Consider the following 26,270-nt stretch of genomic DNA (forward strand, 5'->3'; position numbering starts at 1 on the left):
TCCAGATTTCTCACTGCCCCCCAACCTTTTTTAACTTTCAGAAAAGTTCCAAGTGGAGTACCAAGAACTTATTTTGCCACAGAACCATTTGATAAGTTCCCAACATAATGCATCATTACTCCCAAACATTTGAGTATGCATTTCCTATAAACAAGAATATTCTCCTGCATTCACAATATAACCTTTAAAATCAGAACTTTGGCATTGATATATTACATTGCTTATTCTTCAAATTCCTTGTGATTTTCAGTTGTTCAAATAATATCTCACATAACAAAAGATTCCATTCAAAATCATGGGTTGCATTTATTTACCATGTATATGGAACAGTTCCTTGATCATTTCTTTCATTCCTTTAACATTTTTGAAGATTACAAGCCAGTCCTTTTGAACAGCGACTCTTTTAATTGGGGTTTATCTGTTGTTTCCTCATTAGTGGATTCATGTTATACATTATTGGCAGGAATATTAGAGAAGTGATGTTATGTTATTCTCTCTGCTTCCTTTTTAGGTAAACAATTTCAATAATTTCTTTTTACACTAGGGGAACACATAAATTTCTGACCTTGGGAACCTCTATATAAAAACTTATGATAGGGCGGAGCCAAGATGGCAGCGTGAGTAGAGCAGCGGAAATCTCCTCCCAAAACCATATATATTTTTGAAAATACAACAAATACAGCTATTCCTAAAAGGAGACCAGAAGACACAGGACAACAGCCAGACTACATCCACACCTGCGAGAACCCAGCACCTCACGAAGGGGGTAAGATACAAACGACGGCTCGGCGGGACCCGAGCGCCCCTCACCCCAGCTCCCGGTGAAAGGAGAGGAGTCGGAGCGGAGAAGGAGAGGGAGCCCAGGACTGCTAAATACCCAGTGCTAGCCATCCGCACCAGAGCACAGACACACAGTACCTCGTGTGCTGGATACTTGGGAAACAGGACAGTAAGACCTGTGAGCGGGTGCCCGCAGCCAGAGCCCCTGGGACAAAGAAAAGTGAGTGCTTTTTGAAAGTCGTAAAGGGACAGGGACCCCACAGCTGGACGGAAGCATCCCAGGACACTTAGCCGAGCAGCTGGGAATCCCAGGGAACTCCAGGCGCCCTAACCCCCTGGGTGGCAGTGCAGCTTGGAGGCCCCTCATGGCAATAAACACCCTCCCGCCTGTTTCCCCTCCAACGCAGCTCCACCATATTGGAGCAGCAGCCTGAGGCTGGCCACGCCCACAGCAACCATGGAGCTTAACTCCACAGCGGCTGGGCAAGAATCAGAGGCCCCATCTGCTTGCAGCTGCCCAGCACAAGCCGCTAGAGGTCGCTGTTCTCCCAGGAGAGGAAGGTCACAAACCAGCAAGAAGGGGCATTCTCCTAGCCGACACACATGCCGGCTCTGCACAACTACCTCTATCGCCATGAAAAGGCAGAAGAATTTGATACAGACCAAAATCACAGTCAACCTCTGAGAAGGAGATATACGTAACCAATCTTCCTGAAAAAGAATTCAAAATAAAGGTCATAACCATGCTGATGGAGCTGCAGAGAAATATGCAAGAGCTAAGGGATGACGTCTGGAAGGAGATTACAGAAATGAAACAATCTCTGGAAGGATTTATAAGCAGAATGGATAAGATGCAGGAGGCCATTGATGGAATAGAAACCAGAGAACAGGAATGTATGGAAGCTGATGCAGAGAGAGATAAAAGGATTTCCAGGAATGAAAGAATATGAAAAGAACTGTGTGACCAGTCCAAAAGGAACAATATCCACATTATAGGTGTACCAGAAGAAGAAGACAGAGAAAAAGGGATACAAAGTGTCTTTGAAGAAATAATGGCTGAAAACTTCCCCAAACTGGGGGAGGAAATAATCGATCAGACCATGGAAGTACACAGAACTCCCAACAGAAGGGACCCAAGGAAGACAACACCAAGAGACATAATAATTAAAATGGCAAAGATCAAGGACAAGGACAGAGTTTTTAAAGGCAGCTAGAGAGAGGAAAAAGGTCACCTACAAAGGAAACCCATCAGGCTATCATCAGACTTCTCAACAAAAACTTTACAGGCCAGAAGAGAATAGCATGATATATTTAATGCAATGAAACAGAAGGGCCTTGAACCAAGAATACTGTATCCAGCACGATTATCATTTAAATATGAGGGAGGGATTAAACAATTGCCAGACAAGCAAAAGTTGAGGGAATTTGCCTCTGAAAAACCACCTCTACAGGGTATATTAGAGGGACTGCTCTAGATGGGAGCACTCCTAAGACTAAACAGACATCACCAGAGAAAATAAAATCACAGCAAAGAAAGCAGACCAACCAAATACTAACTAAAGGCAAAAAATAAAATCAACTACCCACAAAAGCAGTTAAAGGAAACACAAAAGAGCACAGAATAAAACAACCAACATATAAAGAATGGAGGAGGAGGAATAAGAAGGGAGAGAAATGAAGAATCACCAGACAGTGTTTATAACAGCTGAGTAAGCGAGGTTAAGTTAGACAGTAAGATACTAAAGAAGCTAACCTTGAACCTTTGGTAACCATGAATCTAAAGCCTGCAATGGCAATAAGTACATTTCTTTCAATAATCACCCTAAATGTAAATGGACTGAATGTACCAATCAAAAGACACAGAGTAATAGAATGGATAAAAAAGCAATCTATATGCTGCTTACAAGAAACTCACCTCAAACCCAAAGACATGCACAGACTAAAAGTCAAGGGATGGAAAAAGATACATCATGCAAACAACAGGGAGAAAAAAGCAGGTGTTGCAGTACTAGTATCAGACAAAATAGACTTCAAAACAAATAAAGTAACAAGAGATAAAGAAGGACATTACGTAATGATAAAGGGCTAAGTCCAACAAGAGGATATAACCATTCTAAATATATATGAACCCAACACAGGAGCACCAGAATATGTGAAACAAATACTAACAGAAATAAAGGAGGAAATAGAATGCAATGCATTCATTTTAGGAGACTTTAACATGCCACTCACTCCAAAGGATAGATCCACTGGACAGAAAATAAGTAAGGACATAGAGGCACTGAACAACACACTAGAACAGATGAACCTAATAGAACTTTACATCCAAAAGCAACAGGATACACATTCTTCTCAAGTGCACATGGAACATTCTCCAGAATAGACCACATACTAGGCCACAAAAAGAGCCTCAGTAAATTCCAAAATATTGAAATTCTACCAACTTTTCAGACCACAAAGGTATAAAACTAGAAATAAATTGTACAAAGAAAACAAAAAGGCTCACAAACACTCACAAACACATGGAGGCTTAACAACATGCTCCTAAATAATCAATGTATCAATGAACAAATTAAAATGGAGACCCAGCAATATATGGAAACAAACGACAACAACAGCACAAAGCCCCAGCTTCTGTGGGATGCAGTGAAAGCAGTCTTAAGAGGAAAGTATATAGCAATCCAGGCATACTTAAAGAAGGAAGAACAATCCCAAATGAATAGTCTAATGTCACAATTATCAAAATTGGGGAAAGAAGAACAAATGAGGCCTAAAGTCAGCAGAAGGAGGAACATAGTAAAGATCAGATAAGAAATAAACAAAATTGAGACGAATAAAACAATAGAAAAAATCAATGAAACCAAGAGCTGGTTCTTTGAGAAAATAAACAATATAGATAAGCCTCTAGCCGGACTTATTAAGAGAAAAAGAGAATCAACACACATCAACAGAATCAGAAACGAGAAAAGAAAAATCACGACAGACTCCACAGAAATACAAAGAATTATTAGAGACTACATGGAAACCTATATGCTGCTAACAAGCTGGAAAACCTAGAAGAAATGGACAACTTCCTAGAAAAATACAACCTTCCAAGAATGATCAAGGAAGAAACACAAAATTTAAACAAATTAATTATGAGCAAAGAAATTGAAGCGGTAATCAAAAAACTACCAAAGAACAAAATCCCCGGGCCAGATGGATTTACCTCGGAACTTTATCAGTCGTACAGAGAAGACATAATACCCATTCTCCTTAAAGTTTTCCAAAAAATAGAAGAGGAGGGAATACTCCCAAACTCATTCTATGAAGCCAACATCACCCTAATACCAAAACCAGGCAAAGACCCCACCAAAAAAGAAAATTACAGACCAATATCCCTGATGAACATAGATGCAAAAATACTCAACAAAATATTAGCAAACCGAATTCAAAAATATACCAAAAGGATCATGCACCATGACCAAGTGGGATTCATCCCAGGGATCCAAGAATGGTACAACATTCAAAAATCCATCAATTATCATCGACCACATCAACAAAAAGAAGGACAAAAACCACATGATCATCTCCATAGATGCTGAAAAAGCATTTGACAAAATTCAACATCCATTCATGATAAAAACTCTCAACAAAATGGGTATAGAGGGCAAATACCTCAACATAATAAAGGCCATAAATTATAAACCCACAGCTAACATCATACTGAACAACGAGAAGCTGAAAGCATTTCCTCTGAGATCGGGAACAAGACAGGGATGCCCACTCTCCCCACTGTTATTCAACATAGTGCTGGAGGTCCTAGCCATGGCAATTAGACAAAACAAAGACATACAAAGAATCCAGATTGGTAAAGAAGAAGTTAGACTGTCACTATTTGCAGATGACATATTGTACATAAAAAACCCTAAAGACTCCACTCCAAAACTACTAGAACTGATATCAGAATACAGCGAAGTTGCAGGATACAAAATTAACATACAGAAATCTGTAGCTTTCCTATACGCTAACAGTGAACCAATAGAAAGAGAAATCAGGAAAACAATTCCATTCACAATTGCATCAAAAAGAATAACATACCTAGGAATAAACCTAACCAAAGAAATGAAAGACCTATACCCTGAAAACAGTAAGACACTCTTAAGAGAAATTAAAGAGGACACTAAAAAATGGAAACTCACCCCATGCTCTTGGCTAGGAAGAATTAATATTGTCAAAATGGCCATCCTGCCCAAAACAATATACAGGTTTGAAGCAATCCCTATCAAATTACAAACAACATTCTTCAACGAACTGGACCAAATAGTTCAAAACTTCATATGGAACCACCAAAGACCCTGAATAGCCAAAGCAATCCTGAGAAGGAAGAATAAAGTGGGGGGATGTCACTCCCCAACTTCAAGCTCTACTACAAAGCCATAGTAATCAAGACAGTTTGGTAATGGCACAAGAACAGAGCCACAGACCAGTGGAACAGATTAGAGACTCCAGACATTAACCCAAACATATATGGTCAATTAATATTCGATAAAGCAGCCATGGACATACAATGGGGAAATTACAGTCTCTTCGACAGATGGTGCTGGCAAAACTGGAGAGCTACATGTAAGAGAATGAAACTGGACCAATGTCTAACCCCATACACAAAACTAAATTTGAAATGGATCAAAGACCTGAATGTAAGTCATGAAACCATGAAACTCTTAGAAAAAAACATAGGCAAAAATCTCTTGGACATAAACATTAGCGACTTCTTCATGAATATATCTCCCCGGGCAAGGAAAACAAAAGCAAAAATGAACAAGTGGTACTGTAACAAGCTGAAAAGCTTCTGTACAGCAAAGGACACTATCAATAGAACAAAAAGGTACCCTACAGTATGGGAGAATATATTTGTAAAAGATCTGATAAAGGCTTGAAATCCAAATATAAAGAGCTCACCCACCTCAACAAACAAAAAGCAAATAATCCAATTAAAAAATGGGCAGAGTAGCTGAACAGACAGTTCTCCATAAAAGAACTTCAGATGGCCAGCAGACACATGAAAAGATGCTCCACATTGCTAGTTATCAGAGAAATGCAAATTAAAACCACAATGAGATATCACCTCACACACCAGTAAGGATGGCTACCATCCAAAAGACAAACAACAACAAATGTTGGTGAGGTTGTGAAGAAAGGGGAACCCTCCTACACTGCTGGTGGGAATGTAAGTTAGTTCAACCATTGTGGAAAGCAGTATGGAGGTTTCTCAAAATGCTCAAAATAGAAATACCATTTGACCCAGGAATTCCACTTCTAGGAATTTACCCTAAGAATGCAGCACTCCAGTTTGAAAAAGACAGATGCACCCCTATGTGTATCGCAGCACTATTTACAATAGCCAAGAAATGGAAGCAACCTAAGTGTCCATCAGTAGATGAATGAATAAAGAAGATGTGGTACATATACACAATGGAATATTATTCAGCCATATGAAGAAAAGAAATCCTACCATTTGCAACAACATGGATGAAGCTAGAGGGTATTATGCTCAGTGAAATAAGCCAAGTGGAAAAAGGCAAATACCAAATGATTTCACTCATATGTGGAACATAAGAACAAAGAAAAACTGAAGGAAGAAAACAGCAACAGAATCACAGAACCTAAGAATGGACTAACAGTTACCAAAGGGAAAGGGACTGGGGAGGACGGGAGGGAAGGGAGAGACAAGGGCGGGGAAAAAGAAAGGGGGCATTATGATTAGAATGTGTAATGTGGGGGTGGGAATGGGGAGGGCTGTGCAACACAGAGAAGACAAGTAGTGATTCTACATCTTACTATGCTGATGGACAGTGACTGTAATGGGGTTGGGGGGGGACTTTGTGAAGGGGGGACCATAGTAAACATCATGTTCTTCATGTAATTGTAGATTAATGATGACAAAATTTTTAAAAAATTGTTGCTTTTAAAAAAAGGTAACAATAAGAGTTAAAAAAAACCTATTATATCTATAATTTATGGTACATTAGCTTGGTCAGTAAGTTGTATATGAATTAATTCATTAATAATTGTCTGTACTCTTGAGTAGAGAATGCTGTTTTTCTGTGCATCTTTTTATATTGGTAAATATGTTAGCCGCCTCTTTTTATGTGGTCTTCCTTCCCACAAAGGTACCAACTCTAATACAAGTTAGGTGAGCAGGTAGTGGAAACTTTAGTTTTTTCTTTTTTCACTTAACTACTTTATCTTTTTAACCTTATCCAAATAGGCATTATCACAAATTTCTGCTGTATGAGATCCAAATGAGATAAGGTATATGCAAGAGTAGTTTCCTATTTAAAACTAAAACTGACCTTTTAGCCAACTTTTCATGGGGGAGAATACAACACCTTTGTAGTTAAGCTTAGCTTACTTTCCTTGAATTTAATGTCTTCCATCTTTAATAAATTTTGCAAATTCATAAGAAATATAATACATTTCATATAACTAGCTTAAGCCAAAATAGGAGTTAAGTTTTCTAAATGTAGGCTCAGCAGATGTAATTTAAATAAAGGTTGTAAGTTGGTTTTAATTTTATTTACAACATGAAAATTTCTTCACAGTGTTAAATAGTAAAGCTACTAAAACCATAAGCCAAAATAATATGAACAAAAATATTGCCTAGACAAAATTTCATCTAGTTTGTAAAAAACATTTCCTTACTTAGATCAGATTCAAATGTAGGCCTAGCAGAGAATTACTTCTTTTGTAGGCTCTTATGTGCATAAAAATACGGTTTTTGAATTTTAAAAATTATATTACATCTTTACTATACAAGGTACTTTACTGTGAATTTACCTCTGTAATTTCTTCTTCACAGTAAAAATTAGTATTTACCTTGTGTGCTTGTTTTTTGCTTCACAAATATCAATTCAGGGTCAAACATGAAATAAGTGAGCACATGAATTTCCTTTTCAACTGATATGACACCATTTCTTAGCTTACTCGTAATATTCATCGACTAATGCAAAGATTGTTCAAATGTGTGAGAAGTTGAGAGCTGCAGCATAATGTTCATTGTTTTTCTATGAGTAGCGGTATATTCTTTGCTTCACAGAAATCCAGAACTTTTCTGGGGTAGATCAATAAAACTCATCTTGAATGTGTAAGACTACAACTCTTCTTCATTTTTTCTCAAGTCAAATGCTCAGAAGATTCAGGAAAAGAATTCCTGCCCAGTGATGCGCTGTGTTGAAAGGGTAGGAAAATCAGTTCATTCTGCAGCTTCTCAACTGGTTTCCAATAAGACTTGAGACTTGTTGATATCCTTCTTCAGTCAAGTCCGAGCAGCAGTGGGAGCATTTCAAGATTCTTTTTATAACATGATGTTTTCCAAAAATTCATTTTCCTTTTAAATCCAAGAATCTTGTCCCTTGAAGTCAAAGACATTTTCTTCATGGCTTACAGAGACTGAAGATTGAGTGCTACTTTGCTAGTTTCTGCAGCTGTTCATCATCTGCAAAGTACAGTTGGCTCTTGAACTTCAGCATGGGTTTGAGCTGCCTAGGTCCACTTATACACGGTATTTTTTTTCAATAAATATATTGGAAAATATTTTGGATATTTGTGGCAATTTGAAAAAAATTTTCTCTAGCTTTATTGTAAAAATGCAATATGTAAGACATGTAACATTCAAAATATGTGTTGATTGGCTGTTTATGTTATCATAAAGCTTCCAATCAACAGTAGGCTATTAGTAGTTAAGTTTTTGAGGTGTTGAAAGTTAGATGTGGATTTTCGACTGCAGGTGGTCAGTGCTCCTAAGCCCCATGTTGTTTAAGGGTCAACTGTATTTAACAAAATCTAGCTTTCTGTTGTCTTAGAAAGGATCCCTTTTAGCTCAGAACTCTGTTGGGAATTTTTCCTCTGCTAAACTACTGGATTTTTTTATGTTGTAGGTATTCTTTACACTTTATAAAGTGAAATGATGTTTGTTTAATGAAGTTAGCCATTTTGAAGTATCTTCCAGAACTTTTTAATTTCCTCCTGAGTTTTTGACACCAGTACATGGATGCCTTCTGTGTCAATTCAGGTCCCCAGAGAAACAGATGTCAAGACAAGATGTGATGTGCAGGGAGCTCCGTCCAGAGTTGGCTATTGGAACATTCCCATCATGCTCAATCTTTTGCTGGCAGAATCCTAGAGGAAGCATGGCCAGGTGTGAATGTTGAAGTGGATTCCAAGGTGAAGTAGCTGGGGGCTGTCAAGCAGTTCTGCTCCTCTTAGCAGGTTCTTTTGAAGGAATATCTGGGCAGGGCACCACTGTGGTCACCACACTCTCCATATTCCATTTTGGCCTTAACACACTTTCCTGCCATGTGGATACCTTTCTTACCCTGCTCATGTTTGACACTCCCACCCAAACAGATATTCTCATTCTTCTCTGCCTTTGACTTGCTGGGCTTTTCCACTGTATGGATCACTTCTCACCCTTCTCATACTCAGGCTGGGACACCTGGGCTGGGCTGCCTCTCTTTCCTCCCACCATCCCCACATACAGGGAGGCCCTCCTCACTTTGCTTGGACTGACTCCACCTCTGCTGGACTGCCACCCTGACTCCCACGTATATACCTAAGTTGCTTGGTTCCACAAAATGGCTTTAGGAATAAATTGTTGAGGGAGGGAATAAGTGGGAGGAAGAGGAAGAGCCATCTAGGTTTTAAAAATCTGCAACTGGCTAGAATATGGTTCCATTCACTGAGATAGAGTAAATAGTAGGAGGACGTAAGAACATATTTGGACCTCAAGTGGTGTGTGTGTGTGTGTGTGTGTGTGTGTGTGTGTGTGTGTGTGTGTGTGTGTGTGTGTAAATAGGTATTTGGATTTTAAAATAATGACTTTGGCGTGACTGTGGGACATCTTGGTAAAAACTAATAGGCTCAATAGAGGAGTTTGGCTGGATGGAGATAATAGAATTGGTTGTCATTCGCTTCTATGTGATAGTTAAAACCCTAAGTTTCAAAGAAACTGCAGAGAAAGAAGGAGCCTTATAGAGAACAACAGTGCTGCTTGAGGGATGATGCCAAGAAAAGGATGATACTGAGGGAAACTAAGGGACAAGAGATCTGTAAAGAAATGAGAGTGCTTGGCCAGCAATGTAAAAAGCTACAAAAAAATGGTAAAAGATGTACTGGGATCTAGCAATTAGTTTAAAATTTAGTTGTAATGGAATAAACCCAGATTGCGGAGGTAGTAGAGTTGAATGGGAACACAGAATTAAATTTGGCCAAAACAAACATATATTACATGTTAAATGACAAAAAGAAAAAGGTGGTGTCAAAAAAAAAGGTGGGCTGAGAAGTGTTTTGCATCCTTTTTAGGAAAAATACATATAATTGGTGAGGCATGTTCAAAACCATTAAAGTTAACAAATACTTGCTGCTTGTATGGATGCTTGTGTGGTGCTTCCCACAGTGTTCACTTTGTGTTCATCTTGTTAACCTACATTACCAAGGGTCTGTTCAGCCAGTGTTGTAGCCCCTAGATTTTCATCTTAAGTTCCATGTGTGATTTCCTACTTAGCTGCAGTATAAGAAGAGATATGGAACTAGAATTACTTATCAAATTATGTGAGCTTTTGAAGGATTAATCTTTTTAGTCGTATATTTGCTTTTTATATAGTGCAGAAAATAAGAAATAAGAGGAAAAATTTTTATGACTTAGAAGATGATAATTTATAAATAAATGTTAAGATACTACACACACACACACACACACGTATATATACACCCTATCAGTTTCAAAAGTAGTATAGATAACTTGTTCCAGACTAGAACTTTTAAAAATGTGTTTAAATGACCTGGTTTAAAGTTCGTCTTTGGTGAAGAAAGAATGCTTAATTAGCACATGACTGGCTTTAAAAATATTTAATAATTATTTACTCACTAAAAAATGTTTTGAGGGCTATCTGAGCGAAGCATTTTTGTAGATGCTGAAGATAACAGTGATGAAAAGGCAAGTCTCATTCCTTATAGAGCAAAAATTGTAGTGGGAAGAGGCAGGTAATACATTAATAAATGAGCAGATTGATAGATAGGCACTTATTATATAGCAGGCACTATTCCAGTGCTTTTATACAGTACTGTGAAGGAAGGGTAAAGCAGGACAAGGGGAAAAAGGAATGTGATGCAAAGGAGTTACTATTTTAAACAGGATGATTAGGGAAAGTGTTATCGATTAGGGGATACTTGGACAGAGTCCTTAAGGAAATACTGGGAAGAGCTACGCACATAATGGAGGAAAGCATTCAGTCAGAGGAAATAGCTACTGCAAAGGCTTTGAGGTAACAGCATATTTTCCTCTTTGAGAAAGAACAAGGACAGACAGAGTGGAGTAAAGTGAAAAGGAGAGAGTAGTAGAATATGAGCTCAGTGGTGCAATGTGTACAGACTGTACAGGGCCTAATGGGCAACCATAAAAAAGTTGAATTTTATTCCCAGTGAGATGGGAAGCTCTTGGTGGCTTTTTGAGTGTTAGTGTAATATAATATGGCTTTCTTTATCATGTGTTCTTGATACTTACTATTAATCAGTTCGACCATAGTATTAATAACTAAATTATTAATTTGGAGTACAGAGAGTTCATAATATAAAGTGTGGCCAGAAGAGAAACTCCTGGTGATTAGAGAGGCTCTTTTAGAATTCAGTAAAAATCCTACACTGCTGGCAGAAAGTGATTCCATGCTTTGAGTTATCCTTGCGGATGACTAGTATGGTTTGGTTTATTTTCCCACCATCTGTAAAAGCTTCTTATGTGACTTCTTAAAAGCTTCTTATATGAGTTTTATAGCTCAAGTCTAATGGATCATAATTACTGTGTAACTTCTAAAAATGTTAATGTTGCACAGTCATTTGGAGACTGTGATAATTTGCTCATTGCCCCTTGTTTTATTAGTGTGACCAGTATTTTGCAGTGTCTGCTATGATTTCCAGGTTAGTCTTTGCCTTGGAATCATCTTTGAATGCTCACAGCTCAAGTTCAGTCTTAGACAGGATTTTAGAGCTCAATTTGTTTAACACGTAGTATGTCTACTTTGATTTCTTTAAGCTTCCAAAATAAGCAGTTCAAATGATTTTTAATAATCAAAGGTCCTTTGAAAAGTAAGGTTCATGAGAAGCCAGTTAAAAAGTTCCCAAGAAATTAGCTTTTTAAAAAAGCATTGAAATTAAAAAGCACTAAAGTGCCACTAAATCGACAAGGTATTATGACTAAAAGTTTCCTTGTATTTTGTAGGACTTGGGGAAAGTAATGGAGTAGTTCTCTTTTATCTCAATAACATTATTTTAATATTTTTTGAAGAGCAAAATTATTTAGTATTTTTCCTTTGTCCTGGGTTGGAGCTGACCATAGGTGGCTCTTCCTTTACGTACCCTTAAGTTTGGACCTCTCTGAACTTTATGCTATAGTGAAAGTTGCTGCTAGAAGAACCCTGTTCTCCCCACTTAAAAAGGAAAAATGAGGCCTCCCCACCTTTTTTACTCCAGCTATTTATACGAAGGCCAAATTTATTTAATATGGACTATTCTGAACTTTTGATTTACTTGAAAAATTTAGTGATGGATATCTACATTGGAGCTTTTAATTTCTTTGATCATTTATTCTTTGTTAGATTACCATAACCAAACCATAGGTAATGCTATGGCTTCTTCATTGATATCTCAGAATACTCTGTGAATTTTTCATTGCAAGCAATGCTGTGTCTGGAGCACTTAGATTAAGTAGGTATAATCCATCCTCATTATTTGCTGATTCTTTATTCGAGAATTTGCCTACTCACTAAAATTTATTTGTACCACCTAAAATCAGTACTTAGGATATTTCCACAGTCATTTGTGGACATGCCCATGCACACAGTGGCAAAATATTTGAGTCCCTTGACATGTACATTCCATTTCTGAGGTCAGACAAGGTGACACTCTGCCTTCTTGTTTCAGCTCTCATACAATAAACAAGTGTCCTTTTCATGAAGCATTTTTCACTAAAAGGTTTTTTTTGGTGATTTTACTGTTTAAAATGTCCCCCAAGCATAGTGCTGAGGTGCTTGCTGTATAGTGTTGTGATAGCTTTATGGAGAGCATACATGTGTTCTATCAGCTTCCTTCAGACGTGAGTCTGCGGTGCTGTTGACCTCAGTTCAATGTTAATGAATCAACAATATATATTAAATAACAATCCTTTAAATAGAAATACACATATGAAAGGATTATGTATTGATCAATTAACAGAATTGTTATGACTAGATGTTTGCAGGAACTTTACCCTTCATTTCCCTTAGGAGCAGTGGCTCACTAGTCGCAACTTAATAGAATACAAGTACAGCAGATAACGAAAAGACTGTGTTTAAGGGTGGTGATATACAGAGACTTCAGTTATCTGAAACATTTCATAATTCCCTCAGCTGAAACCATTGTTTTAGGTCTGTTTAAATACATGTATTACGAGGTGTAATGTAAAGTCTAATTTTACTATGGGTTCTGGTTGGGTTAAAAGTCATTGATTACCTCTTAAACATTTCTAAACATTATTCTCTAGAAATTAGTACGTGTCTGAAGCATATTGAGTCCTCAATAAGTATTTGTTTTAGAGGAATAATCTTTGAGCATTGTAGTGATTCTGGTTTTGAAAAAGAAAGCAGTATCAATGTTAGAGAATAATACTCTTAAGATTTTATTATACATAGTTGTATAGATTGAGGCGCAAGGAAGAAAACTCAGTTTAAGTGTTAATTTCTGGTCCTGGGTTTGCTTTAAGCCAGCTCACAGCTAACAATCTTGAGAAATTTACTTAATCTCAATTGAGCCTTAGTTGGTTTTTCTGTGGAGAGGAATATTTTCAAATAAAATATCCATGGTTTTCTTTTACCGGTATTATTCCTGACCTTGAATCATTTTCACTCTCATCATGACCAATGGTCAAGGAAATCATACAATTTAGTGTCAAAATATATTACCAATCAGATTTTACTTGACTGTCCTAAATTCAGTCTTGCTAGTTAATTGATAAAAACAAAAGTTATGCATTTGATGTATCTTAACATTACATACATTGGTAAGAAGAAATTTTTTAAAATCTTCATTTTACATTTTTTTTGATATAGAATTGTTTGTTGATACTGTGTTCCATATGACAGCGACCTAAATCATACAAAAAGTTTTCTCTAAAAATGTTTAGATTTAGAATTTTAAAGCAAAATATGCATTCTTTTATTAATACTTCATTTATTAACTTTTCCTGTATGGCGGTTTCAAGTTTTAGTTCATGGATGCTTAATGTTTTTCCTTTTTTTAATATGAGGCTTTATAAACTATTTTTTTAAAAGTTCCCCCCTGCTCAAATTTAGTAATTGATTCTTATTTCCTATGAATTACTGGATATTTATTTTATTATAATAATTATAAAGTACATTTTGTTTATATACATATATTCATATATAAATTTATATTTATAAAGTAGAAAATTAAAAGTACTTGTAAATATTTAATTAGATCATTCTTATTAAATTATTATTATAATTCATTTCCTAAAAATACTATTTTTTCTTTAAATTTAAATGTATGAATAACAACAGTAAATGAAAAATTTGCACTCAATTTCTGTATGTTCATCTCATTTTCTATTTCCAAAATGGGTCAGAGAAATGTGACCCAATGTATATACTATTTGGAAAAATTTTTGTGTATGTCTGTCAAATAGATATTATCAGCTTCTTCAAATATTCTGGAATTCCTGTAATCTACCTTTTATCTGTATCACTGAATATTTTATATTGGTTATGCTTCAAATCTGATTTTGGATTTTATTTTCTACTTGGATTTTTCACTTTTGACTAGGTCTGTCCATAAGAATCTGTTTATTTTGAAATCTGTTTGCATGCCATGCTTTAAGTGTGAAAGTCATTTAACTTTATTGGCTTAAATTTAGATACCTTCTTCTCTGTTCCCTCCATTATAATACTAAAGTTATGCAATGATAGTCATTTGAATTTCTATTATCCATAATTGGTAACAGAAGTGTTCATTGATGACCAATACTGGTACTAATTTATAAATGCCAGTCATAAACTTTCTATTTGTTGATAGGCTGACCGCTCACCATCATTCTCTTCACTTTATACATATTCTTTATGATTTATGACCTTTGTTCTCTCATCTTTTCACTTTGTAAGTTGTTCTTAATATGTCATTTCACCTAATTTAGCCTTGTTAAAATATGCCTGTTAGATCGGGCATACAAAGGGCAATATGCTTGGGACCTGCATTATCCTAGGCAGTGTCCCTGATTTTTCATGCTGTTCTATGCATAAACAGTCAAATGAAAAATGTTATTAGTGTTAGGAGAGTTGGATTTTAGATACAGTTACTAAAGCAGTATTTGATTCTTTCTTTGAAGAAAACCTATGTAAAACAGATTTACCTTTATATGCATTGGGACTGTAGTCATTTGTGTAGGTCAGTGTTTTTCAACGTTATTTTTAACGTGCTTTCTAATGATGTTTTTCATAATGTGACTTTTGCATATACTATTCAGTAAGATTTTGATGAACTTTATTTTCTGTAGTTTATCCTTTGAAAACAATGGATATATTTAATGTGCTTTTTCCAAGGAACCCTACCTTCTACCTAGCAAATAGAAATATTGTACTGTGTTTGCCTGAGTTGTAAATAAGACCAACTTGACTTTTAAAAGTCACACTTTAATATGTATTTCATCGTAGTTTATTGACTACATTTGATCATCAAAATCTCATGTACTGAGGACAGTTCCTTTCCACTCCCCAGAAAACTATTTCATACCTCTCTCTTCAGATTTCTAACACCTTCTCTCCTAAGATCACTCTCAGCTGATGACCTTGCTTCCTACTTACAAAGAAAAGAAAAAAAAAAATTTGAAGGAATGAGTAGGGAACTTCCAAAGACCCCCATCATTATAAAAACCCACATACTTCCAGCTGTTCCCACACTGAGAAATATGGTAAAAATAAATAAATTTAAAGTAACTATAATGCTACTCTGTTTTCCATCTATTTCCATAAATGTGGTATTCATTTTCCTAACTAAAACTAGTTCTTCCAATTTTGAACTCTTTCTCATCATCCCCTTTTAATTACTTAAGGATATCACTCTTCTCTTTCTTGATTCTATTGTCAACTTTTTGTTTTGTACCGGATCATTCCTGTCAGTGTACAGACATGCTATTTCTCCAATCTTACAGAATCAAAAATCTTCTCTTGACCCCATTTTCCCTATTACCACTCCCTTTCTTTTGTTCCCTTTTACAGCAAACTTCTAACTTGTCCGTACTCACCAGAACTGTTCTTTTCCCAGTCTCTTAAATCTACTCTAGTCAGACTCAACTAACAAAAACTGCTCCTATTAACAGGGACATCCATGTTGCTGAATCCAGAGGTCAATTCCTTGTCTTCATCCTACTTGATCTGTCAGCAACAGTTGTCATTTTGGGAGGTGCTTTCATTACTTGGCTTCAAGCATACCACTCATTCCTGGTTTTCCTTCGAAGTCATCTTTTTTGACTACTCCTCTTCTTTCAGATAGTTAGAGTGCCTCAGATTTTGATCTTTGGAGCTCTTTTCTTTTCTTTTCTACACTTATACTTTCGGGTATAATTAGAATTGAAGAATTTTTTTCTCCCACACTGCAGCTTAGTTCTTAGAAAGTGTAGATTACAGAAAAGGAGATACTGCTATTTTAAACTCTCTTTTAGACCCATTTCAAATCTTACAGTGAGAACTGTGGGACTTTAGGGAATTGATCATCTAGTGGCAAGGGTTGGAAAAGTAGATAAGGTTGTTTTGTCTAATGACCATTGTGATCTAGTGTAGTTATTCTTAGGGCATGAAAGAAAATGGATATTGTATTTCTTATATCTTGCAAATCTAAAGATACTTTTAAAAGGAATTTTATATGAACTTGTATAAAGTGTTGGCATTATTTTATGTAACCTTCAGTATGTCCATGTAGATACCTGCAAAGGATTAAATTTAAGAATGAACATTAGGAAAAGATTCTATATCAGATCAAATTTTAGAGCCTATGTTAAAAACAGAAGTTAATGTGCTTCATATATAGAATTTAAGAAGTATGGTAAAAAAACATTTTGAAATATTCTTTTCCAGTCTGTATGAAATTTAAAAATCATGTTCTGATCATATAATTTCCTGTATATAATTTATGAACATTATGTTTAGGGATTGCACTATATATATCCTATCTCATGGATTCCTTTGTCTTGAACATTTGGGTTTTGATTATTTTTATTTGCATTTATTTTTACTTTTTGCTTTTTATGCATCCTCTGCATAATTTTTTTTTCTGTTTTAGGATTACTTCCTTAGGATAGATTGCCAGAAGTGGAGTTACTGGGTCAGAGGGTATGAACTTATGAACTTTTTTCTTTTTTAACAAAGTTTTTTATTTATTAGCAGTCCAGTCACCTTATATTCATTGTGAAAAATGAAAATTACAATGATTATACTTGGTACCTGTCAGAAAACTGTTTTAGGGACAAGGTTCTGTGATCAGAGAAGTTTAGGAAACTCCTAAGGTTAAAAAAAGCCTTCTTATCTTGGTTTACCTCAGCATTTCCTGAACTTAACTGAACATTGAATAGTTTTTTGTGATATACTTCTTAACATATTGTGGAAGTTTTACAAAGGATATGTAGTTTATGAAATACTGAGCTAAAGTTTAAAATTGTTTTATTGTTTTTAAATTGTTTCATTGGTCAAAGCAATGAAATGAAACTATAAAGCTTCATTCTAAAATTATTTTTTAAAAGGATATTAAAGGTGTTTATGATTTTTGTTTGTCTTCGTAAATTCTCATAACTTTTACAATTTAAACTTTTTGTATTGATTCCTAAAAACATCTTAATATCACAGTGGCATCAAATACTTTTTACAATCTTTAATGAAATTTGCAATATGTACATATAACATAAAAGAAGATAATGTAGATTGTACAAACGTTTTTCTCCCCCATCTTCCCCTACAGAATGTGAAAACCTTTGCATCTTCTGATAGTCTAGCCAAGGTCCAAGAAGTAGCAAGCTGGCTTTTGGAAATGAATCAGGAACTGCTCTCTGTGGGCAGCAAAAGACGACGAACTGGAGGGTCTCTGAGAGGTAACCCTTCCTCAAGCCAGGCAGATGAGGAGCAGATGAATCGTGTGGTAGAGGAGGAACAGCAGCAGCAGCCGTTAGGACAACAAGAGGAGGAGCACACTGCGCGGAATGGTGAAGTCGTCGGAGCAGAACCTAGGCCTGGAGACCAACATGATTCGCAGCAAGGACAATTGGAAGAAAACAATAATCGATTTATTTCAGTAGATGAGGACTCCTTGGGAAACCAAGAAGAACAAGAGGAAGATGAAGAACATGCCGGTGAACAAGATGAGGAGGATGAAGAGGAAGAGGAAATGGACCAGGAGAGTGATGATTTTGATCAGTCTGATGACAGTAGCAGGGAAGATGAACATACACATAGTAACAGTGTCACAAACCCCAGTAGTATTGCGGACCTGCCTATTCACCAACTCTCCTCCTCATTCTATACAAAGACAACAAAAGTGAGTATATTTAGTGTGCTCTTCACCTGAGAAATTTTGCTTATCCGTATTAATTGTAATGAAACTTTCCTCAGTCTTTGTTATTATGCAAAATTAATTTTCAGATGTGTAATAATGAAATGAACTAATTCTTGTTTTATAGAAGGTATTAGAAAGTATGAGGAATAGAAATACTGATAAATCAAGTAGTGAAGAATCTTATTTACAACATGCAGCCAGTGGGATAGGCTCTGTATTCATAGGTGTTGTTATTCCAATGCACAAAATACTGAAAGTTATCCCAAATTAGTTTTCTTATTATGATGATTAAATTTATCCTTTGTAAACAGTCTTCTCTTCATTATGTAGTTCAACAAGAGGAAATTATAGCCTGAATCTTAGTATCTGAGTAGACATTTTAAAAGCTAATGTACTTTCACTTGAGACATACTTGTGACATAGATGTAGTTATGGTTATTAATTTTTCCTACATTATAAAATAACTAGAATGATACTTGCTTTCCTCTAGTTATTTTATTAAAATTAAAACATTCAGGAACACCAAAAATTGGTTTTTGTTTCTGACTCCATTTCAGTGAAACACCATTTACTCCTCAAAGAGATTTGAATATTTACTGTAGGGTAATCAAATTACTTTGGTTGATATTTGACTGTAAGAGGTAGGTGATGATGTGAAGATGTACATACTAGATTCTTAACTTTCTGTGAAGTTTCTGCCACAACTACCCTTGTCTGTGATTTTCCTTTCCCTTCCAGTTCCCAGGAGACAGCTCTGTTGTATCTGCTGCCTTATCTCATTTAGGAGGTGGTAGCCCACGGAGTTAGCCACAGATATAATTTAAAAGATGGACAGTTGGTCTCCTGTCTACACTGGAGGAATCCTGTCAACTCAGAGATGTGGTGATTAATATAGTGCTGAGAAAACAGTCATTTGAGGTTTTGCCAGACATTAAGAACTGGAATATACTAGCCAGTCATACTATCATTGCTTCCAGTATTATCTTTGCTACTGGATAGGCAGGGGTGGGAGGTGCTGAAATGCTGAACTGAAGTCTGTCTGAGATGGAAGGAGGAAGTGAATGGACAGCTGCAGTAAATTCAGAATTGCTAGTGCTTGTTGTTTGGGGGTTGCATGTAGACTTCTTTCCTCGAAAGATTCATGGATATTCTGTCACTAAAGACTGTTGTCTTGACAAGGGACAGGGGTTATGGAGAGAAAAAAGCATTATTTCTCTCACTACCCAATTTTTCTATTGTAGCTCTCCCCGACTCCCCATCAAATTATGGTCAAAATGAAATGATACAGTGTTTGAGATTTGCTTGAAAATAATACTGACAGGGAGAAAGGGAAGGAGAATATAGATTGGCCATGAGCTGCTGATTGTTGAAACTGGGTGACAGGCACAATCTGTGTAGTTTTTTTGAGCATACTTAAAGTTTTCCATAATTTAAAAAAATGTTTAAGTTGTAAAGATATGACTACCCACCCTTCAGCCCCCTTCCCCCCAAATTATAACCAAAGTTGTAAATTACAGTTTTCTTTACATATCTCAGCCTTGTTGACTAGCTCCTAAGTCAAGTAGTGCTGAGTTCTCTACACTGAATTTTATTTCTCTGTATTTTGGTGCCATTGAAATTACCAGAAATCAATATGACATCATATACTTTTTGCTGGAGTTAGAGAATTTATTTTAGTCAATACTTTATGCATTGTTGCTATCTCATGGTCTGTTTAAAGAGGAGAGAAAATAGAAAGCATTACAATCAGAATGAATTAGGTATGTAGCACAACTTCTATCCTTTTACCCCAGGCTTCTATGCTCATAGATCTTTTTTTTTTAAATTTTATTTTGGTATCATTAATCTACAATTACATGAAGAACATTATGTTTACTAGGCTCTCCCCTTCACCAAGTCCCCCCCACATCCCCATTCACAGTCACTGTCCATCAACATAGTAAGATGCTGTAAAATCACTACTTGTCTTCTCTGTGTTGCACAGCCCTCCCCGTGCCCCCCCCACACTATACATGCTAATCGTAATGCCCCCTTTCTTTTTTCCCCCGCCCTTCTCCCTCCCTTACCACCCATCTTCCCCAGTCCCTTTCCCTTTGGTAACTATTAGTCCATTATTGGGTTCTATGCTTCTGCTGCTGTTTTGTTCCTTCAGTTTTCTTTTGTTCTTATACTCACATATGAGTGAAATCATTTGGTACTTGTCTTTCTCTGCCTGGTTTATTTCACTGAGCATAATACCCTCTAGCTCCACCCATGTTGTTGCGAATGGTAGGATTTGTTTTTCTCTTATAGCTGAATAATATTCCATTGTGTATATGTACCACATCTTCTTTATCCATTCATCTACTGATGGACATTTAGGTTGCTTCCATATCTTGGCTATTGTAAATAGTGCAGCGGTAAACATAGGGGTGCATCAGTCTTTTTCAAACTGGAGTGCTGCATTCTTGGGGTAAATTCCTAGAAGTGGAATGAATTCCTGGGTCAAATGGTATTTCTATTTTGAGCATTTTGAGGAACCTCCATACTGCTTTCCACAATGATTGAACTAACTTACATTCCCACCAGCAGTGTAGGAGGGTTCCCCTTTCTTCACAACCTCACCAACATTTGTTGTTGTTTGTCTTTTGGATGGTGGCCATCCTTACTGGTGTGAGGTGATATCTCATTGTGGTTTTAATTTGCATTTCTCTGATAACTAGCAATGTGGAGCATCTTTTCATGTGTCTGTTGGCCATCTGAATTTCTTCTTTAGAGAACTGTCTATTCAGCTCCTCTGCCCATTTTTTAATTGGCTTATTTGCTTTTTGTTTGTTGAGGTGTGTGAGCTCTTTATATATTTTGGATGTCAACCCTTTATCGGATCTGTCATTTATGAATATATTTTCCCATACTGTAGGATACCTTTTTGTTCTGTTGATGGTGTCCTTTGCTGTACAAAAGCTTTTCAGCTTGATATAGTCCCATTTGTTCATTGTTGCGTTTGCTTTCCTTGCCCAGGGAGATATGTTCAAAAATAGGCTCATAGATCTTTATATTTACATGCTTTCTGGTTCTTTATTTATTGTTTAAAAATTAGTAAAAAATGAATATCCATGTAGAGTAAACTTACAAGTTAAACAATTCAAGAGAAAGAAATATTTTAACTTAAATAATGGCTTACTTATTTTATAGATATTAATATAATGTCTAGTTTTTTATCCACTTATTCCTATTTTCTTATTTTTAAATTTCATAGTGACTCATTGATTTATCCCTTAAACAATACGCAAACAGATTGAACATCTCATTTAACCTAACTTGACCTAGAATAAAATATCTTATTTGGTTTAATACTCAAATTATTGTCATTTGTGCTTCAGCTTGTGAAACTTCAACTCTTTCTAAATCATGTTTATCCCTAAATTCCCTAGCCTACCTACAAGTTTAGATTTACTTAGTTGGATTGATCTAAGAAGGAACTGGCTTCAAGTAGTGGTTTGCATCCATTTTACCACCCCGTCGCAAGGTGTCAAGACGGTGCTTTGAATCTTAATCAGATGGTTCTAACACTAAGAGTTGTAGTCCTGCTTGGTTGGTAAGGCTCAGACTTTTAATAGTGCAGTTCACTGAGCTTCTATCTGCTTGATCTCTGTCCCTCAAGAGATCAAAAGAGGGAGTTTAAATCTTTCCTGTTTTTACTGAGAGTTCATTTGGAAGAATGGGGGTTTAGTATTTATCTGTCTTATTTAAGACAGAAGATTAATCGAAACTAAGTCTTACTGAACAATGCAAAGCCATCAGTGAGTTCTGCTACATTTTAAATTGGAAAAAAAAAGAAGACTAGCTAGACAAAACATAACTTTTACCAAAGAAGTTGTCATAATGTTCTGTTGGAAAGGTTGTAGTACACAGGTGCTTTATCTTTCCTGCATTTCAAGATGTCTTCTATAGTTCATTAACTCCTTAACAATGAAGTATACTGAACTTGTCAATTTTTCCTTAGTGACTCAAGTCAAGACTACAAGTTACTGTCCTGTACATACAAGGCCACTGGAATGTACTAAGTACTAATGACAATAGGGATAGATTGTGTATTCATTTGTGTGTGTGTGTACATGCTTTTGATACATTGTTTATCTTGAGGTCATTTGCCTTCATAAATATGGCAAGAAGAATATAAAATGATTTAATTGCCAAGGGAGAGATGCTCTTCTACAAAGTAGGATTTCAATCAGAAATTAGCCTGTTCCCCTTTTAGTCAATTCCTGAAACTCTTCTTCAGGATCATTCTTTATATTTTTAACAATATTTTTTAAATGGCACCTATTACTGAGTTGCTTAAAAATAAAATGTAAGTCACTTGTATATAACTCTTTTTAATAGACTAAACAGGGAAATAGCTCTTACTATTTCAAATAATCTATTTTAGAGCATCTTTAAATTCTTGATCAGAAATATAAGACACTTCCACAGACATTATCCTAAGCCACAGTTTCTTTTATTTTCTTAAACTGTTGTCATTTGAGCAGAGTAGGGGTATAACAGTCATTAAAAAAATTCCACTTTTAACATTTCCATTTTTAACCTTCTACAGATTTACCCAGGATACTTTTCAAATGTTATTTTTTTGGAAATTTCTTAAACATACCCTATGGACAGCTAGACATATTTATTCATCATTTCTGAACATAGTTATGTATGCAAATATGATATTAATGAGAAAAATCACTTTTTGGTTCTTCTTGCATTGGTGTTTCCTTTGAAAGCTTATTGAAAACTATCAAAACTCTTAGGAAAATATTTCCCCCCCCACCCCCACTCACCAAAGATTTGTTCTCATTGGAGCCTATGGCAATAATATACATTAGAAATTCCAGACTGTCTTAATGTTAAAAGTTAAGGGTGGAGGCATTCGTGTTTATTAAGAATAACATTCTTGGAGAATACAGTCAGTGATTCTGTAACATCTTTCTACGTTGATAGATAGTAACTGCAGTAGAGGGGGGTGAGGATTTAATAATATGGTAACTCTTGAACCACTGTGCTTTATATTTAAAAACCAACAAAAGATTGTTTATCAATGATACTTCAATAAAAAAAAAGAATAAACATTCTTCATATATTTTTAAGGTCATTGGTGTTTATTAAGCTCATACCATTTGCAAGTTCCTATGACATACAAGTAAGCAGAAGTTACAGAGAGGCCAAATAATTCATCTCAGAATCATACTGTAAGTGATGAGATTTTAATCCACATCTGCCTAAAGAAAAAAACCCTTTTCTTTCCATGTGCTATGCTGCCCCCTGTGGTAGAATTTGGCGAACATTACTGAACAAGATTTTCAGCAGAACTTCAAGTCTGTTTAGGCTCCTCGAGTGTGATGGGTTTCTAATACCGTTTAAAATCATCAGAGCTACCCTTTAGAAAGTACAGAGTGCTCAGTTAAGTGCTTTTCTTTGTGGTATTTAACAAACATTACTGAAGATATGAGGGCTTACGGTTAAAGTTGTCATTTCTCTGAGAAATAACAATAAAATTTGAGACTGAATAACAGCACTCTATCCAGAGTCCCATCAAACATGCTTCTTAACCAGGGGTTGTGTGCTGGCTATTTCTATAAATTTGACTAGTCTGTCTGCAACTTCTAAAGTGAACTTGCTTCCCCAGAAAGAAATACCCATTTCTTCAGTTTTAACTCTCTCTGTCAACAGCCTCATTATATTAAAAAAAAATCTTGTTTTCTGAAGAGATGCTGAGTTTATACTTAAGACTACTTGTACATGTTTAATGCAGAGTATCCAGTCATTTTCTGTTAAAATAAAAGGCAAATGAGGTTACCATTAGGGTTGGTCTTATATCCTTCTGATCTTTCCATGAAGAGAACCATGTTTCAGCACTAATGTCTGCTTCTCCATGTCTATCTTAATGCCTCATCTGTCCTCACATAACTTTATTACTTACCTCAAATTAGTCTGTTTTTTTTTTCTCATTCCGATTGTTAGATTTCTCCTGGTAACTAAGTAACATTTTAAAAATCCTTTTTGCCTCAAATTTAAAAAAATGACTGTTTAAAAAAATACATATCCCGTTTATAACCTTTAGGTTCTAAACAATAGAGGAATTAAGCACAAGGATCACTAGTCAATGACGGGATCAAAATAACAGTTTTGTTTCTAATCCACCATAGTACAGCCACTCTCTTGAACCAGATCTACTGGGAAACTTTGTAGGGCAATGTGGCTAACATCTGAAATCTAATAGAGGTCTGAATTTTACTCTGTTGTAGGTAGAGTTCCAGAGGGTTATGGCTGCTTTAGGACATCCCTGGCCTATGTCTTATTCTTCTAAGAGAAATAAATTAAATTCAAATTCTGTTAGGTTAGGCATATCCAGAAAGCAAAAAGTGCTGTATAAGGCAGTCCTCTTAGTAAGCATAGCCCAATGAAAAGCCATGCCTCCTACCTTTGTGAAGGAAGACAAACTAGAAACATTTACTCAGCCCATTTTAACCCATTTTTAAACATGTGGAGAGGATAGTGGAGGAGGAAGCACACTGGTGGAGATGGGTTTTCCCTTAATATAGTAGAGTAATAAGAGCTTTTCAGATTTGAGCTTGAATTCTGATTTTGCCACTCATTATATGTCAAGAAGAATGTAATCTAATTGAACTGTTTCTTTATCTGTAAAGTAAGACTTTAATACCTACTTCTCATGATTTCTGTACAGATTAAGTAAAATAATGTATGTAAAGCAAGTAGCATATTGCCTGGGACATTTAGGTGGTTGATAGATGTAGGCCTGTGATCTCATTTTGTCTTTCTCTTATCCCTCACCCCTAACCTCACAGAATACACTTCATTCCCCACAGGAGATATTAATCTATACATTTTTAATTACTCATCATATCACCCTCTAGTGGAAAAAGATACAAATAGAGAAATAGATAAGTAAAAAGAGTACACATGAGGATTGGGTACATACTGTAATAAGCTGGGTCCATCTCTAAAAAAAATGAAAATAAAAATAAAAATGTGACAGCTTTCCAAGGGTATGCTTATTCACAGATCTTCGGAGTTTATATGTATGTCCAATTTTCCTTCATCTTTTAAGTGAGTTTCTATAAACTTTGTTCCTCTAAAATGTCTGTATATTTAAATGCTTTATGAGTCACAAAATTGGATGCAAAAGTGGATTTTTAGTTTATGGCCAATTTCTAATTAATTACTGTCAGTGCAGTTTTAAAAATACTTGTTAACATTTTAAACCATAATTACCCTAAATCTTGGTCATATTTAAATTGATATGTGATTCACTGTAAGTAGTTAAAGATTGTTTTAATTATGGATTTTCATTTTGCCCAAAAAAATGTCTTCCTATAGTATGGAGATTAAAAAAAAATGTAATAGTATTCCATTGGTTTGTGCTTTATGAAGGTGATAAACTTCTCTGAGGTATCCACAAATACCACAAATAGCTATCCTCAAAATGTTTCTGAGGCAAATTATTGCATATATATATATATAATTACAATGACCTAATCTTTATTAAATATTTTTTGTGGTTGGTAATAGGGAAGATGGTGTGAAGATGATAAAGGGATATATTATGATGGGTTCTGCTTTTACTTTACTGTTTTATTTTCCAAAATTATGTCTCAAGCTCTCATTACTCACCCAAGCCTCAGTCCTGCATTTCTAGCTATCTGTTGGGCATCATCACCTGACTGGTCCACTGAAAAGTAAAACTACTTTCTATTTTTTCTTTTTTTTTGTAATTGAAGAATCATTGATATACAATCTTATATTGGTTTCAATCTTAAAATACAACAGTGGTTCAACAGTTACCAATATTATTAAATCCTCACCCCCTTTAGTGAATTACTATC

The 26,270-nt window shown here is 35.6% G+C and overlaps 1 protein-coding gene across 11 annotated transcripts in view; it reads left to right on the forward strand.

The window, feature by feature from the left end:
* The window catches only part of FBXW7 (F-box and WD repeat domain containing 7), a 223,707-nt gene that overhangs the window by 117,666 nt on the left and 79,771 nt on the right, over positions 1 to 26,270 (forward strand). For 4 of the 11 annotated variants that reach the window (XM_036998626.2, XM_036998631.2, XM_073232577.1 and 1 more), the window contains one exon: positions 17,812 to 18,384. In XM_036998626.2, coding sequence (XP_036854521.2) covers positions 17,881 to 18,384 — 504 coding nt within the window. In that variant the 5' untranslated portion in view covers positions 17,812 to 17,880. Of the gene's footprint in view, positions 1 to 8,833; positions 8,986 to 17,139; positions 17,190 to 17,811; positions 18,385 to 26,270 lie in introns of all 11 variants that reach the window. The other 7 variants (XM_073232572.1, XM_073232575.1, XM_073232576.1 and 4 more) reach the window with 3 other exon arrangements.

This window comes from Manis javanica, chromosome 3 (genome assembly GCF_040802235.1).
Source record: "Manis javanica isolate MJ-LG chromosome 3, MJ_LKY, whole genome shotgun sequence".
NCBI classification, from domain to species: Eukaryota; Metazoa; Chordata; class Mammalia; order Pholidota; family Manidae; genus Manis; species Manis javanica.